Source organism: Hemicordylus capensis, chromosome 4 (assembly GCF_027244095.1).
Source record: "Hemicordylus capensis ecotype Gifberg chromosome 4, rHemCap1.1.pri, whole genome shotgun sequence".
Lineage (NCBI taxonomy): Eukaryota > Metazoa > Chordata > Lepidosauria > Squamata > Cordylidae > Hemicordylus > Hemicordylus capensis.
Genome location: NC_069660.1, coordinates 215243441 through 215257529, shown reverse-complemented (window position 1 = coordinate 215257529; position 14089 = coordinate 215243441). Strand labels below are relative to the sequence as shown.

The 14089-nt window shown below is 41.4% G+C and overlaps 1 protein-coding gene across 3 annotated transcripts in view; it reads right to left on the bottom strand.

Annotated features, from left to right (window-relative positions):
- Positions 1-14089, bottom strand: part of DTNBP1 (dystrobrevin binding protein 1) — a 109885-nt gene that overhangs the window by 71108 nt on the left and 24688 nt on the right. For all 3 annotated transcript variants that reach the window (XM_053249997.1, XM_053249994.1, XM_053249996.1), the window contains exons 4-6: positions 13928-13988; positions 10741-10873; positions 727-859 (exon numbers count right to left, since the gene is read on the bottom strand). In XM_053249997.1, the coding sequence (XP_053105972.1) occupies positions 727-859; positions 10741-10852 (245 nt within the window). In that variant the 5' untranslated portion in view covers positions 10853-10873; positions 13928-13988. The remainder of the gene's footprint in view (positions 1-726; positions 860-10740; positions 10874-13927; positions 13989-14089) is intronic.

Genomic DNA, 14089 nt, shown 5'->3' with positions numbered 1-14089 from the left:
CTACAATTTCTCTTGAAGGTTGAGTGACAATTTGATGAACAAATTTATCATTCAGCTCATCCAGAAATAGCTCAGCCCTGCTATTGTTAGCTGTATTTATTTTCTCATCTGTGCCAAAGAAATGAAGTCCACCATAATTATTCAATGCCCTTTACTATGAATCAGAGTAATGTTGACAGAAGGTGACTAACACGACAAATCAAGACACTGTTATTACTGAAAACCTAAAATGAAGCCAGTTTTCGTACTATATTAAGAATGCTAAGAGAATAGGTGTGATTCAACCGAAATCCAAATTAGTTTTAGAAAAGTCTATTACAATGTTCCGTGGAGGATTCGAACTGTCTTAATTATCTTGAATACTGACTAAATTTATATTATAAAACAAGCAGAGAATAATCAACACCATTAAAACATTAAATTGAAGACCTCCCTTAAGCAGCAAATATTGCTTCAGAAATAAACACGCCCAATGATTTTTGGAATTGCTCCTGACCTACACCCAGTTTCTCAACTTGTCAAAATTTATTCCTGTAACAAAATAAGATAGAATACAACAGAAGACTCTGCATCTTCTAATCCCAAAGAGATTAATCCCTTTTCTTGGGCAATTCTTGCAAGTTTCTACATTCCTCAGGAGAGAGAGAGAGAGAGGTGTGTGTACACATAGTAGGAAGGATTCATAACTCAAATAAAAAACTTAAATGAGAATACACTCAAACTTACCGCTTGGTCATCTTGTAATTTTCCAGCTGTAGTATGTGCATATGCTTGTATCTTTCCAATTCACACTGTCCACAGAGGTCCTCAAGATAAAGTAAACGGTTCTCCATTTCCTTAAAATTTTCTTCCAACTGGACTGTGTAACAAAATACTCCAATTATCAGAATTGTTTAAAATATCACAGACAATGGTTTTTAAGAATTATTGTGCAGCATTCTGCCCTGCCTTCCTGTCCTCACCCCACAGTCTTCCCATTTTCAGGACCTGTGTGAAGCTGAAGCTCTCAGTACCAATTGCCATCCAGTTTGGATCCTCCACCATAAGGAAAATTAGAGTTATCTGAGGAACTTCCATACAAAGGTTTTATGAAGTCTTAGAAAAGGTCTGCCACTAGATGCGTGTCTTACAATATAGGAAACAGCTCTAGGTGAATGTACTCTAAAAAAAAAAGTAAATCATTTTTAACTGCAGGAATATCCAATACTATGTCCAGTACTAAGTACTACATGTATTACACACTCTGTTTCAGATTAATTACCCAGAAATGTATATGTATACTGATAGTGACGTCTTGCTCTTAACTTTGTAGAATGGTAATTCTATTCCTCCTCCACCACCACATAGACACTGTATAAATACGTTTACTGAAGCAGTAAAAGAAAATCCTTTTCCTAAGTATTATTCCCCCACCAATAATAATACTTAGCATTCTCACTGCTAATAATAATACATAGCATTTACACTGCTGTTTAGAATGTTCCAAGATGCAACTGATGCAATACATTTTCTTTCTAAATACACCCATTTACCAATCATTCAACAACAGCAAAAGGTCTGGCAATGAACATACAGTATTAGCAAGGTGCCATTATGATACATTATTTCCATTTTAAGGCAGGCCCTGCTGTATCATGCAGTAAAGCCAGGTAACAAAAAGGCAACACGAACTGAGAGTCTACTCAGTAAGGGATTTTTGAAAAAGTAGTAATTGAGCATCCCCTAGTGGGAACTTGCAAAAGCTCAGCCAATCTACATGACCGAGGATCCTTATTTCTTTACTATCCACGATGCACTTTGCAAACTCCAAACATGGCTTGCTTAAATTGCAGGACACAGCACCAAATTAAATAAATTTTACATACACACATATTTCTTTTGGAAGATTCCTCAGATGCTAGAATTAGAATGGATTTTTTTCTGCCAAACATTAATACATTTTATAGATAAAACAATCAGTCATTTAGAGCAAAGGTGATGTTACTAGAAGCTTCTAAAGTGAACTTTGTAGCACACACTGGTAAAGGCATGGTCACACTAAATAAATGTGCAGTATTAGCATCAGTTTATAAGCTAGCCTGAATTCCCAGTCAATGACAACAATTTATATATTTAATCCCCATAGACGTGCCCATCCTGATGCGTGGAAAGCATCCCGGCACCCAGCAGATTGGCTGGGCAGTGGAGGTGCCTGATTGGCTGAGCGGCAGAGGCTCGTGTGCAGCAGGACTCAGGAGACCGTTGAGCTGCTGCTGGGGGAAATGCCGGCGGGCCAGCAGGAGGGAGGCGGGACCAGCCGCGGCAAGGAGGAGGCAGCGGAGGCAGGCCCTGCACGGCCACTGGGGTCAGGAGGTGGCTAGGCCGCCAGGAGGAGGAGGAGGCGGCGGCGGCAGCAGCAGGAGCGAACAGGCCGGCAAGCTGGCCAGAAACCGCGGGTGGGGAGCGGGGTGGATAAGTGGGCAGGACAGGTGTCAGAGATGCCCAGGGGAAGAGTTAGGGAGAACTAGAAGCGCAGATGCTATGCGCCTGGTCAGCTAATATCTTTTTATTATTTAAAAAGAGACCAGCTTGATCAATAGTAGGATCTTTCAGCCACTTTTTAATTTTTAACTGACCTTTTTTTTTTTTTTTTTGAAATTCCACTCATATTATTTATTCAGCCTTTAGGAAAAACAGCTCTCTTTACTTTCTTAATGTGTGAGACAAAACCTCACACCTGTCTGGCTGAAACTGAGGTAGTATAATGGCCTCATAAGGGCCTACCATGCACAACATTTCCCCCCCATTCTGACATAAACCAACCAAGTTCTAAATCTTGTAGTGATTTCGTATAATAGTTTATGGCTGATGCATCAGGGAAAGAAGCATAGAATACCCAGTATAGCAACAGCAGCAATCACTAATCGCATCATTCGTGTCCTCTTCCTCAAGCTGCAACATCTAACTGAACCATCTCCTTCTCCTCTGCTCCCCACTTTATATACAATTTTATGTACTTTTTAAAAAGCAGTATTTGCACTATACTGCTTATTCTTCTCCCCACCCCCACCCCACAAATCTAAAGAGCAGCAAACTAGATGAATGTTTATTCAGAAGTAAGACCCACTAAGCTCTGTTGGACTTATACCCAGAAAACTGTGGAAAGGATAGCACCAGGTCACTAAAGGGGAACAGTCAGGTAGGAAGAAAGGGGAACAATTCCGTGAGATTTCAGGAAGTAATTAAGTGATAAATAATATTGTCCACAAAGATCTAGGAGATGAAGGCAGACTGAAAGCCACAAACATGCTCTTCTCCATTCTAAGCTCCAAAGGAATCATGGTGGGTTTTGTGTCTGCTGGTGGTGGGGATGCTACAGAAGTTTGATAAACCAGAAGTGAGCAGCAACACAATAAGATTTAAAATAAAGTAGATTTCTTGCTTTCTGCCCATGCCATATTAAGCATTATTGAGATACCCTAGCATGGAAAGGACACTGGTTGGATCCCCACAATGTTCTCCAATGCACTGTCCTGGTGCAGAGATAAAACAACAGGATGAGCTAGCACGTGAACTGCTAGAAGGATGCCCAGAAATGACTCTGCATGCAGTTCACTGTGCAAGCCCACAGAAGCTCACACAAAAAGCCCTTTGTCTGAAAACACCCTTGATCAAGGAAGCAGCATGGTCGAGTTAAACCATTTCCCTCCTCTAATCCTCCACAAGCTATTATTTATCCCTGCAGAACAAAAGACACATATACTTCAAAGAGAAAACAACACTTGGGGGACCTGTCAAACAGCCCAATCCCCTGTACTGCTTTTGAGATCAGTACTGCTCCTGAGATATTAAAGTGTCTGCACTGAAGCTGCATTTATTTTTAAAAGAACTTTAGGAGATCAATCACAGATTTCCTGGTGTAATGTGTAGTTGACCCTGGGAGTGGAGATTAAAGGAACTACAGGTTGCTTACCTGTAACTTTGGTTCTTCTAGTGGTCATCTGTCCTTTTACACCAATGGGCTATGTGCCTGCACAGAGACCTTGTCAGAACCTAACAAGCTCAATTCTCCTGATTTAGGAGGGAACCCCTCTCCCAGGCGCTATATGCAGCTGCGCTACTCCACATCCCTTCAGTCACAGAGTCCGCCTTCAGTAGATCCAGTGGGAAGGAAGGGAGGGCATGGAAAAGGACAGATGAGCACTAGAAGAACCAAGGTAAGCAACCTGTAGTTCTTCGACGTGGTTTCTGTCTTTTACACCAATGGGAGCATAACAAGCTAGCACCCAAGGTGGAGGGAAAATCAAAATAGAAACATGGATGCACTCTGCAAGAAGTATTTATTTCAAAGAAACAAAGTACATCAACTGAAAATAGACTGCAGGACAGTCCTGCCAAACTTAGCATCATTCCGTGCCCTGGCATCAATAGCATAATTTATTTTTAAAACAAATTAATTTAAAACAAATTAATTTAAAACAAAATAAAATAATGATGAATAAAGGAATGGGGCGAAGCCCAAGCAGCTGCCTGACAAATAGTGTCTAATGGGACCGCATGATCAAAGGCCACAGAGGACCTAACTGAGTGCACCTTAATGGTCCCAGACAGTTGTTTATTTGCCAATCCATAGCAAAGTTCAATAGCTGAAACAATCCACCTAGATAGGGACTGCGAAGAAACTTGCAAATCTTTGCAAGGTCCATCATACAGAACAAACAGAGAAGGAGTATTTCTCCATTGTGCAGACCTTTGAACACAGAAGGACAATGCCATCTGAACATCCAAACAATACAACCTGTGTTCTGCATCAGCTTTAGCCTGCTGGTAAGGAGACCATCTGGACTGTCTCTGTGGTTTAGAGGCAGAGGAAGAGTAAGACATAGATTTTGCCATACTCCTCAGCTTTTGCACTTTCTGCAAAGCTAGAACCATCAAAGGGAAGATCCTCAATTCTAGCTCGAGCCTCATTGGTCAACCTGGAGGAGTGCAGCCAGGCATGCCTCCTAAGAGCCACAGACATGGCCATCACCTTCGCTGCACATTCCACAGAATGTCTCACAGAGTAAAGTTCTTATTTTTCCACCTGCACAGCTCCACGCAGGATCCCGCTTATCCTGGGGGAGGAATTCCAAAAAGGGGGCCACCTTCTCCTACAGAAAATGGTTATACCTGGCATTATAGGCCTGGTAGTTGGCAACCCACAAATGTAGAGCTGATGCCGAATAGAGTCTCCTCCCAAAGGAGTCCAACTTCCTCCCCTCTTTATCACCCAGAGCAGAGTGACTGCAACCCTTAGACTTATTCAGGGATGCCTCCACCACAATGGAATTCGGCGTCGGGTGATTCTTTTAAAAGGCCATATTATCCTGCATCTGCATGCTATAGAAGTTCTCCAAATGCCAGTTGGGTTGGGAAAGGGTTGCTGGCTTCATCCAATGCCCACGCACAACTTCCAATAAAGCAGTATTAAGTGGCAGAGACTCCCTCTTTAGCCTCTGCATCAATGAGACCAAATAAAGGGTCCAGTTCCCCTTTTTGTTGCACATCAAGGCTCACCCTAAAGCTGAGGCCATGTGGGTCACATAAGCCGAGTATTGTTTCAGATCCTCTGATGGAGACACAGGTTTAGAGTCAGATTGAATGTCCAAGGGAGACGATCCCAAAGAAAACTAGGTCCGGTAGCAAGATGGCGACGTGAAAATCAGAGGAAACTTTGGCAGTTCCATTTGACTCCCCGCACAGCCCTTAATTAAAAACAGCTGTTCAAAGCTGTTTTCAAGGTGAAGAGCTTGTTATTTCTTGGGGGTTGCTGTGTTGTTTTTTTACAGAAGCCTGGCAATCCCAGAAAAGGACTTTCTTCAATATCAAGGACTACATCAAGACTCCACACCATCAGAAAACTAAGCGTCAGCTTGTTTTAAGATAGTACTACTGTGTGTGAATGGCTTCCCCGCACTTCCAGTCTTTCCTTGCAGCTAAGTATACTTATCTTTGACTTTCACCTTTACGTTTTCATCTATATCCACCCTACTCTTGTTCATTTCGACAAGAGAGCTTGCTTACTGAATGGAGAACGGCTCTCTGAAGCACCCCCCTCTTTACACGAAGTTTTAATGTTTTGTAACAGCTCAAATAGTTTCTCTTTTAAGTGGGAAGCATGATTTACGATCTAAGACTTTAGCTGTCTCTGATAATTGGTGGACTTATCCAGGTTATAAATCTTTGGATTTCTGCCTGTGCCAAGGACTCCCACCGCCCTTATAGTTGCTATAGGTTCCCTTTTTATGTCATTTCTACTTAGTGTTTCTTTTCTTTTTTGCATTTGATTTGAATTGTATGTCTTAACAGCTTTATTGACTTTATGGTAATTATTTTAACTGTGGACATTAAAAGAAGACATTTTGTTCGGATTGTGGATTTATAATAACTTACATCTCTGAATGCCTGCGGAAGGACACTATACTTTCACTTTGGAAAAGCCTCATTTTTCTACATATATAACAAAGTTCTACAGAGAAGTTGGTTGGTTGGACTATATTCAGGAGGACTTTTGATTCCATTTTTTGCTGCAAAAAGTTGTTATCTTCAGAAATCCAGATAGACTAATTTGTGACTTGTTTATTCTTTGTGTGTAGGCATAAATTTTCCCAAGACTTATTGCTTTCTGTTTCTGTAACGTCATTACCTACTCCAGCCCTTCTTTCTTGCTATAATTGGTACTTTGTAATTTTTTCAGATGACCACTTGAGGGACTCACTCTTTCATGTTTTGTATAGTGTAATGCCTCTGGTTCATTCTTTATTTTAGGGTGGACATGTTCATGTTTTTAACTGTGAGAAACTCGAGTTTGTATGGGTGTACCCTATTCTTTTGCATTGTATGGAAAGAGCATGCTAAAGTTAACTGGATTATAATAGCAGTGTTAGGCTTGTGATATAGGGTCTAACTTGCGAGCCCAATTAACAATGATTTTTATCAATCCATAAATAGGGACTCATTTATCAGCTTAAAGCAAATATAACGTACACAGAGTGCAAGTTTAGCTTGAATTCCTGAGAGTTAAATAGCCTTTTTTAATGACACATTTGCTGGGACTCATTTAGGTTTTGTTTTTCTTTTGTATTACCCTAGTGTCTAAACTGCAAGATAGTAACCAAAACGATGGAAGGTTACCCTCAAGATGAAATCTTATCTTTTTCTGGACTTCAACAATTATTAATCCTAGAGTTACGCAATTTTGGTACCAGAAATGAGAAGAAATTGGACCATTTTTGCTTATTTCGAATACTGACTTGGCTCAGGAGAAATCCAGATGTGATCTATATGCCTCGGCTGAAGAGGAATCTCAATCTGATCTGTCTGGAGAGAAACTGGCCTGTTTGGAGAAATCTCCTCCTTTGCTCATCTTTAAACCGGAAGAAATACTTGATCAATCATTGCAGAACAAGGAGATGGAATCTCTCCTTCTACAGGCTATGGCTTTTCTTACTCAGACCCGTAATTTCAGTTCTAGACAAGACAGAGACAGAATTGCTTCTAAGATGTGGTGGTATGGTATGGATTATCCAAAGAAACAGATTATGTCACTTTAAGAAATCTTGTGAAAAACAACATGACTGGTTTCTTAAAACCAAGTTTTAAACTCAGATAGTCAGTACCTTTTTGGCTTGAGGTCATTCTGGAAGATTGGGATATGGACACTCTCTGAGATATAATGGCTGTCATTACTTTTGGACAGGAAAGAAGTAAACACAGCTGGATGATTTTTATTTTTAACCCCCCCCCCTTTTACCATTCTTTATCAGTGTTTGTAGGCATACACATTTTAGAACTTAACGATAAGTAAATCAATTTTAACAATGACATAGTCATTGAATATAGTACTTAGATACTCAAGTCTTTACATTAAACATATCATTTAGATACCAAAGTTCTATAACTAGTAGCAACATAACATACTCTTACTTATTTTAGTTATGAATGAAACAGCTTGGTAATATTACTTTACCTTACTATATAGTAAAATTCTGTTAACCCACATTTCAGTTTACATTAAACATAATAAGTAGATACTAAAGTTTGTGTGTGTGTGTGTGTGTGTATGTATATATAAACTAGTAGCAATATAATACACCTTTACTTATCTTTAGCTATGAATGAGATAATTTGGTAATATTACTTTACCTTATTATAAAATAAGCAGTACTTTACCTCATTATATAGTAAAATATAGTTAATTTGCATTTTAGCCTATAAGTTCTTTTTGAGCTATTTCTCCTAATCAGATATTGGTTTTTTTCCCTGTTATAATGCTATGTTCATAGATTTGGGATCTACAAGTTTGTTCTTTACCTTCTGTTAATTTACTAAAGCTTGCGTGAAGTTGCTTTTATATATGTTCTTACTACTCTTATCTAGGAGATTGTCATTAGGTTGGCAGTGGTTTTTCTTGAAATGCTATATGTTACTGTGGTTATCTGGAAAGTCTGGATGTAATCATGTTTTTATTATATTCTCTAATAAATAAAACCAATAAAACGTGAAAAAAGAAAAAGAAACTAGATCCAAGCCAGGAGAGTCAGGGTCACCCCCTTCGCTATCCGTCTCTGGAGGTGCAACCAGATTTGGAACCAAGTCCAGAGGGACGGTTGGAACCTCCGAGGGGTTATCCAAGGGGGATGGTACCGACCTATCCGCTGCCGTAGTCGGTATCGAAAAAGGCTGCATCACCGCCGGCTGAACCGGAACTTCCAATGGTGACATGCGCCCACTAAGGCGGTCGCGCAGATCCTGTCGAGGAGAATGAGAGCGAGCCCTTCCTTCCAAATGTGAAGGGACCCTATGTAAATCATGTCTATTCCCCCAGTCATCAGTCGCAAATTCCTCCCGGTACCAAGATCTGTACCACGACCTCCCATCGTCAGAATAACCAAAGCGGCAATCAGAGGGAAACTGTCTATACACATCGTCTTCTTGGTGCCAATCTCCACAGGAGGGGGGGTTGTTCTCTACGTGGTACATTGAACCCCACACAGAGTAAGGTTATCAACCAGAGTATAACTGACCACGTCAATCCAAGTCTGTCCCATATCTACATTCAAAGGAGTGGTCCTCTGAGTCCCAACGTGCCCTTCAATCCCCACGGATGGACTGTACCGCACGACGTATGAGAGACGAATGACATCTGGATAGCTACGTCGAATTCACATCGCCCCTGTCAGGTGAATATGGCTCATAGTCCAACATAGCATAGTCCGTTTCGTCGGCCGCTATCAAGCTTTCCTGTCTGCTACTGGGAAAGGTACGTTCAGGCATCTGGTTCGGTGACTTCCTATTCACCAGGGAACTAGTGTGAGGGCAAAGGCCGGTAGACTTCGGTACCAAAGGAACCAGTACCACAGCCGGCCTACTCTCTGATACCCAATCAACGATAGCCAAGCCTTGAACTGAGGAGGCCAGTTTTGGTTTCTTGACCAAAGGCGCCTCTGAAGAAGAAGCTGAGAGGAGCTTCTCCTTCTTAAGAATAGGAGGCAGATGCTGTTCTGCTAGTAGAGGAGAGACTTGCGCTGGCTTCTTCTTCTTCTTCGGAGGTACTGAAGGGACCTAAGAGGGTGTTGCTGTCGAAGGTATAGCAGGCCTAGGCAACTTGTCCGACAGCACAGCCACAAAGCCCCGTCCCGTATGGGACCAGAGCCAAACAAACCGGGAGAGAACGGCGGGGGGAGGCTTAAAAATAAAAATGCCAAGAAAAAAAAACACTACTGCGTGAAGTAAAGAAAACAACAACAGGAGCGAAAATGGGAAAACAGGAGAAAAAACAACAAGAGGATCTAAGAAAAACACAGTCCTACTCGTTGCAGAGCCGAAGATTCCATGATGTCTACTGAAGTACAGATGACGAAGACTGAGGGGATGTGGAGTGGCGCAGCCACATATAGTGGCTGGCGGCGGGGTTCCCACCTAAATCAGGAGAATTGAGCTTGTTAGGTTCCGACAAGCTCTCCGTGCAGGCGCATAGCCCATTGGTGTAAAAGACAGAGACCACGTCAAAGAACAAGATGTACTCAAATGAAAATGGGTAAGACCAGGGGTAGTGCCAACACTGAGCGGACAGGTTCAAAGAACCTGGCCACAAGCCATGGAAGGGCCATGCAAGCCCTCCAGAGTTCGTTCCCAGACAGCATTGGCTGGCTGCATGCATTTATTTCCCTTTCTCTCCCTCACTGGAGGGAGAGGAAGAGAAATAAATTTACCCAGCCAGCAAATGCTGGCTGGGAATACGCTCTGGAGGGCTCATGCAGGCCCTCCGGCAATCAAGCTATGCCTACATGCGCATGACATAACGCACAAGGGTGCCACTGGCACTCACACAGCAGGGCCACTGGGGATGGGGCAGAACCCAGGCCTCCATTCCCTGGTTCCACCACCGGGTAAGACTGCATGGCACAAATGCATAAAAGCAGAACAGTAGGGGTTGGGCAGTAATAAGACATGCAGCTGACTTTTATTTATGTTTATTCGAAAATCCTTTTTTTCTCCTGTGGTACACATTTCCATTAAATGTGACTAGGATTGCTGCCTGAAAGGAATTTGATACACAAACAGACATAACTTGTCCATTAACTGGTGTATGGTACAGTACTTGTGTTCAACACAAACACTACTTGTTTTCAAAGCTATGATCCATTCTCTGAAGTCTCAATACAGAAGCTATTAGAATGCCTGATAAATCTGTTCTAAGCAAATCAACAATCTTACCCAGGCTAGCTGTCATGGATTCCAAGCCTGCTAAAAAACCTGGAATTTGCTGAAGCTGTTCCTGCAGTTCTGAGAGACTGCCTTTCTTCTTCTCCCAGTGTGCAGAAAGCATTACAACTTCACTATCCACCAACTGCAAAATTTAAAGCAAAGAATAAGGCTGAAGTTATAAAGTTCATGACAACCAATATTACAGGCCTCTAAAAATGCTAACAAGCCAGATAACAAAAGGCATAAATATAATTCTACAGCAACTGCCATTCACAATAGGCTAACTGGTTCTGCTGATGTTCAGTGTAACTCACTCACAGCACTTATAATCACAACTAACTTATGCCCCATTACTTCCCATGATACTTAGATACCTGACTTTAGCTATACTGGAACAAATCAGATTTTAACTTGCAATATGATTTTAAAGGCAAGTCTATTGCTTTAATTTTACATGTTTTAACCTTTGATCATTTTAATTTTGTTGATCATGTTAATTCATGTGTGGGAGGTATAAAAATGTGCTAAATATATAGTGTGTAATTAAAAGTATCAGTTTGTGAGTTAAAAATCTATGTCCACTACAGGTAGACCTCATTATCTGCAGGGGTTCCATTCCCACAGATTACTGCAGGTAATGAAACCACAGATCATGAAGCACTGAAGTCAATGGGACTGCGGGTGTTAGGCTCCCAGACTTCAAAAATAATATTAAAAAGCAGCAAAACCCCATAAAAACAGGCCAAATAAAGTGCCCTACCGTGCTCCATGGGCCTTCGTCAATCAAGTAATGCGCACCCCAAGGTCCTGAAATTCCGTGAAAAACCACAGGGGTTTTTGTTTGTTTGACAAATGAGCCACAAAATGGCTCTTCTCCGCAAAAATTGTGGTCAGAAATTACCTCCAAGGTAATTTCTGGCCACCCCCAACCCGTGGAAAAACGGGTTAAACCCTTCCCCCACAGTCAGCTGGGAGCCCTGCAGTCTGCCAGCCCCAACCATTTAAGAGGGTGGCACTGGCTCCAGAGGCAGGTTTGCCGCCAAGGTGCCACTGAGATCGGGCATGGTTTTGCCTGCATGTGTGTACATCTACTCAGTGTGTATCACTGTGTATATCTACTCAGAAGGCAGACAGGGAACCATCAAAAGATGGATGCGCAACTTCCTGACATCTTTATTACATTTGTTAGGACCAATCCCTTTGAGCATATTTTGATATTTTCAGCCTAATGTATTTGCAGAGAATTCACTATTTTGGATGCAATTGATGGGTCAAATGTATAGAAGAGGCTTATATTAACAATTGTGTTCTCTAAGTCAGTGGAAAAGCTGAGGAAAGAGTCTGACAGATAGTGGCCAAGGTAAAGAACTGCTTATCCGATACACTGTTTTGACAGGCTGTAAGCTTGGCTATGAGATAACCATTTACAGTTAGGAGCTCAGCTGACAGGACGTGCAACTGGACCTCTCCAAGTATTCAAGTTAGGAAATGAAAAAGTGCACAGACGATTGGTTAGTAGTGGACTAGAAGTCCTTTGGGCAATTAAGATACCATCTGGACTAGTTAAAAGGCTCAGATTGTAAACCAATGTAAAGGAGAGATTAAAAAGCCAAGAAAAGAGAGAGGTGAGGTAATCTGGCAAGAGGGGCATATAAACCTGCTCACTGGGGAGAAAGCCAGTCAGCTAGCAAGGAGACGAAAGATGGGGGGAAAGATGGGGGGAAAACCTCAGCAGATTATGAGGGGAAAGACCAGTCTGTGAGCTGAGATTACTAAGGAGGCAGAGAGCTGAAAGAGAAGAAGAGCTAAATGAACCTCAAAGCCCAGAAGGCGGTGCTATCAGAAGAAAAAAGGGAATGTGTTCTGTGTGAAGGAAAGCAACAGAAAAGTTTATTTTAGCTGTGTGTCCAAGGTGAGGAGGCTGAATTAGGGAGAGACTGTGAGGCAAAATTCTGATAACCAAGCTACTGCATATGGTTTTCTAGAGTGCTCCTATCACAAGGAAGGATATGTGGTGGCAGCAGATCAGTATAACAACAGATATAGTTATGAGCATTTCCCCCAAAGAAATATTTTTAAAATGCCTTCAAAGTTGCACTCTAGGGAAGGGATTGTTGAGGTCCTTAAAAGTAGCACTGCATCCCCAAGATTTAGCACAGCATTTTAACAAAAATGTGCAATACATATCAGTTTACATTGGTTCTATGTACTACATTTACAGAAACAGCACCTAATCAAGCACATCTAACCCCCATTTGATTTGAGTTATATGACCTGACAACATGCAGTCACATAGTGCACGCTTTCATTTGGTCTTAAATCCATTCAACAACAAAGGACCTATGCAGAATTTTAACTCTGCTGATGAACACCTTTACTTGCATTAGGTTTCTTGTACTATGTTTTTCTCTTTCTTCTAGGTCCCTGTGAATTTAGAAATGTGCTGGAAAATGTGCAGCTAAGTAACACAAGTATTCCTTATAAATATGGGCATGTCAATCTACAGGGATAAGCACAACTTCTGTTCTGTGACAAACATGGCAGTTCCATTTGGCAGCTGCTTATATTTGTGTTTTGCAAGCAGGCAGATACCGTATTGCCAGTGGCAAATAGGAATCATTCCCTGGCAATCAAAATCTGGCAGATCTGGGAACACAGCAGGTTGTATAAGTGTATCTCCTCTGGCCTTTCAGAAGAGAAAGGTTACCAAGAGCTGGGCAGGGAACTGTAGTTGTCACTCAGCAAATCTGTGTTCTCTGAACAATTTCTCAAGATCATGAATCTCATGGTAACAGATTTACAATTCCCATTTGACAAATTATAAGGAAAGCAGAAGTGTTTGCTTCTGAATTCATTTCTTAACATTAATGAGCTTTCAGTTAGTTTTATTTTCCCTATGAACCAGACTCCAGATTCCATGCAACTCAATACCATTTGAAGACGTTATGATGCAAAATGCTATAACGTGAATGGGCCCTTAATCGATAAGTTACCAACTGAGACTAGACCACAAAATTTAAAACTATGTAGAAGGCTCAGACTCATCAATATTCAGGATTCCTACAAACTGATACTACATGGTGAATGCTCATGAGGATGAAAGCAGTGTGCAATTTAACTTCCTGAATGCAAGACACCTAAATACAAATAAGCTTTTCATAAAATACGTGCATATTGATTTCTGTACATGTTTTACCTCTCCAGCTTTTGCACACTCTTTTGTTCCTCTGTGAAGGGCTGCCCAAGTATCTTCATACCTTTCCAAAAGGAAACAGTGATAACATTGGAAATTGCTTATATTTAAAGATGATGGTTACAGTCCAGGACAATTAGGTGTGTTTAAGTACACTGAAATCAC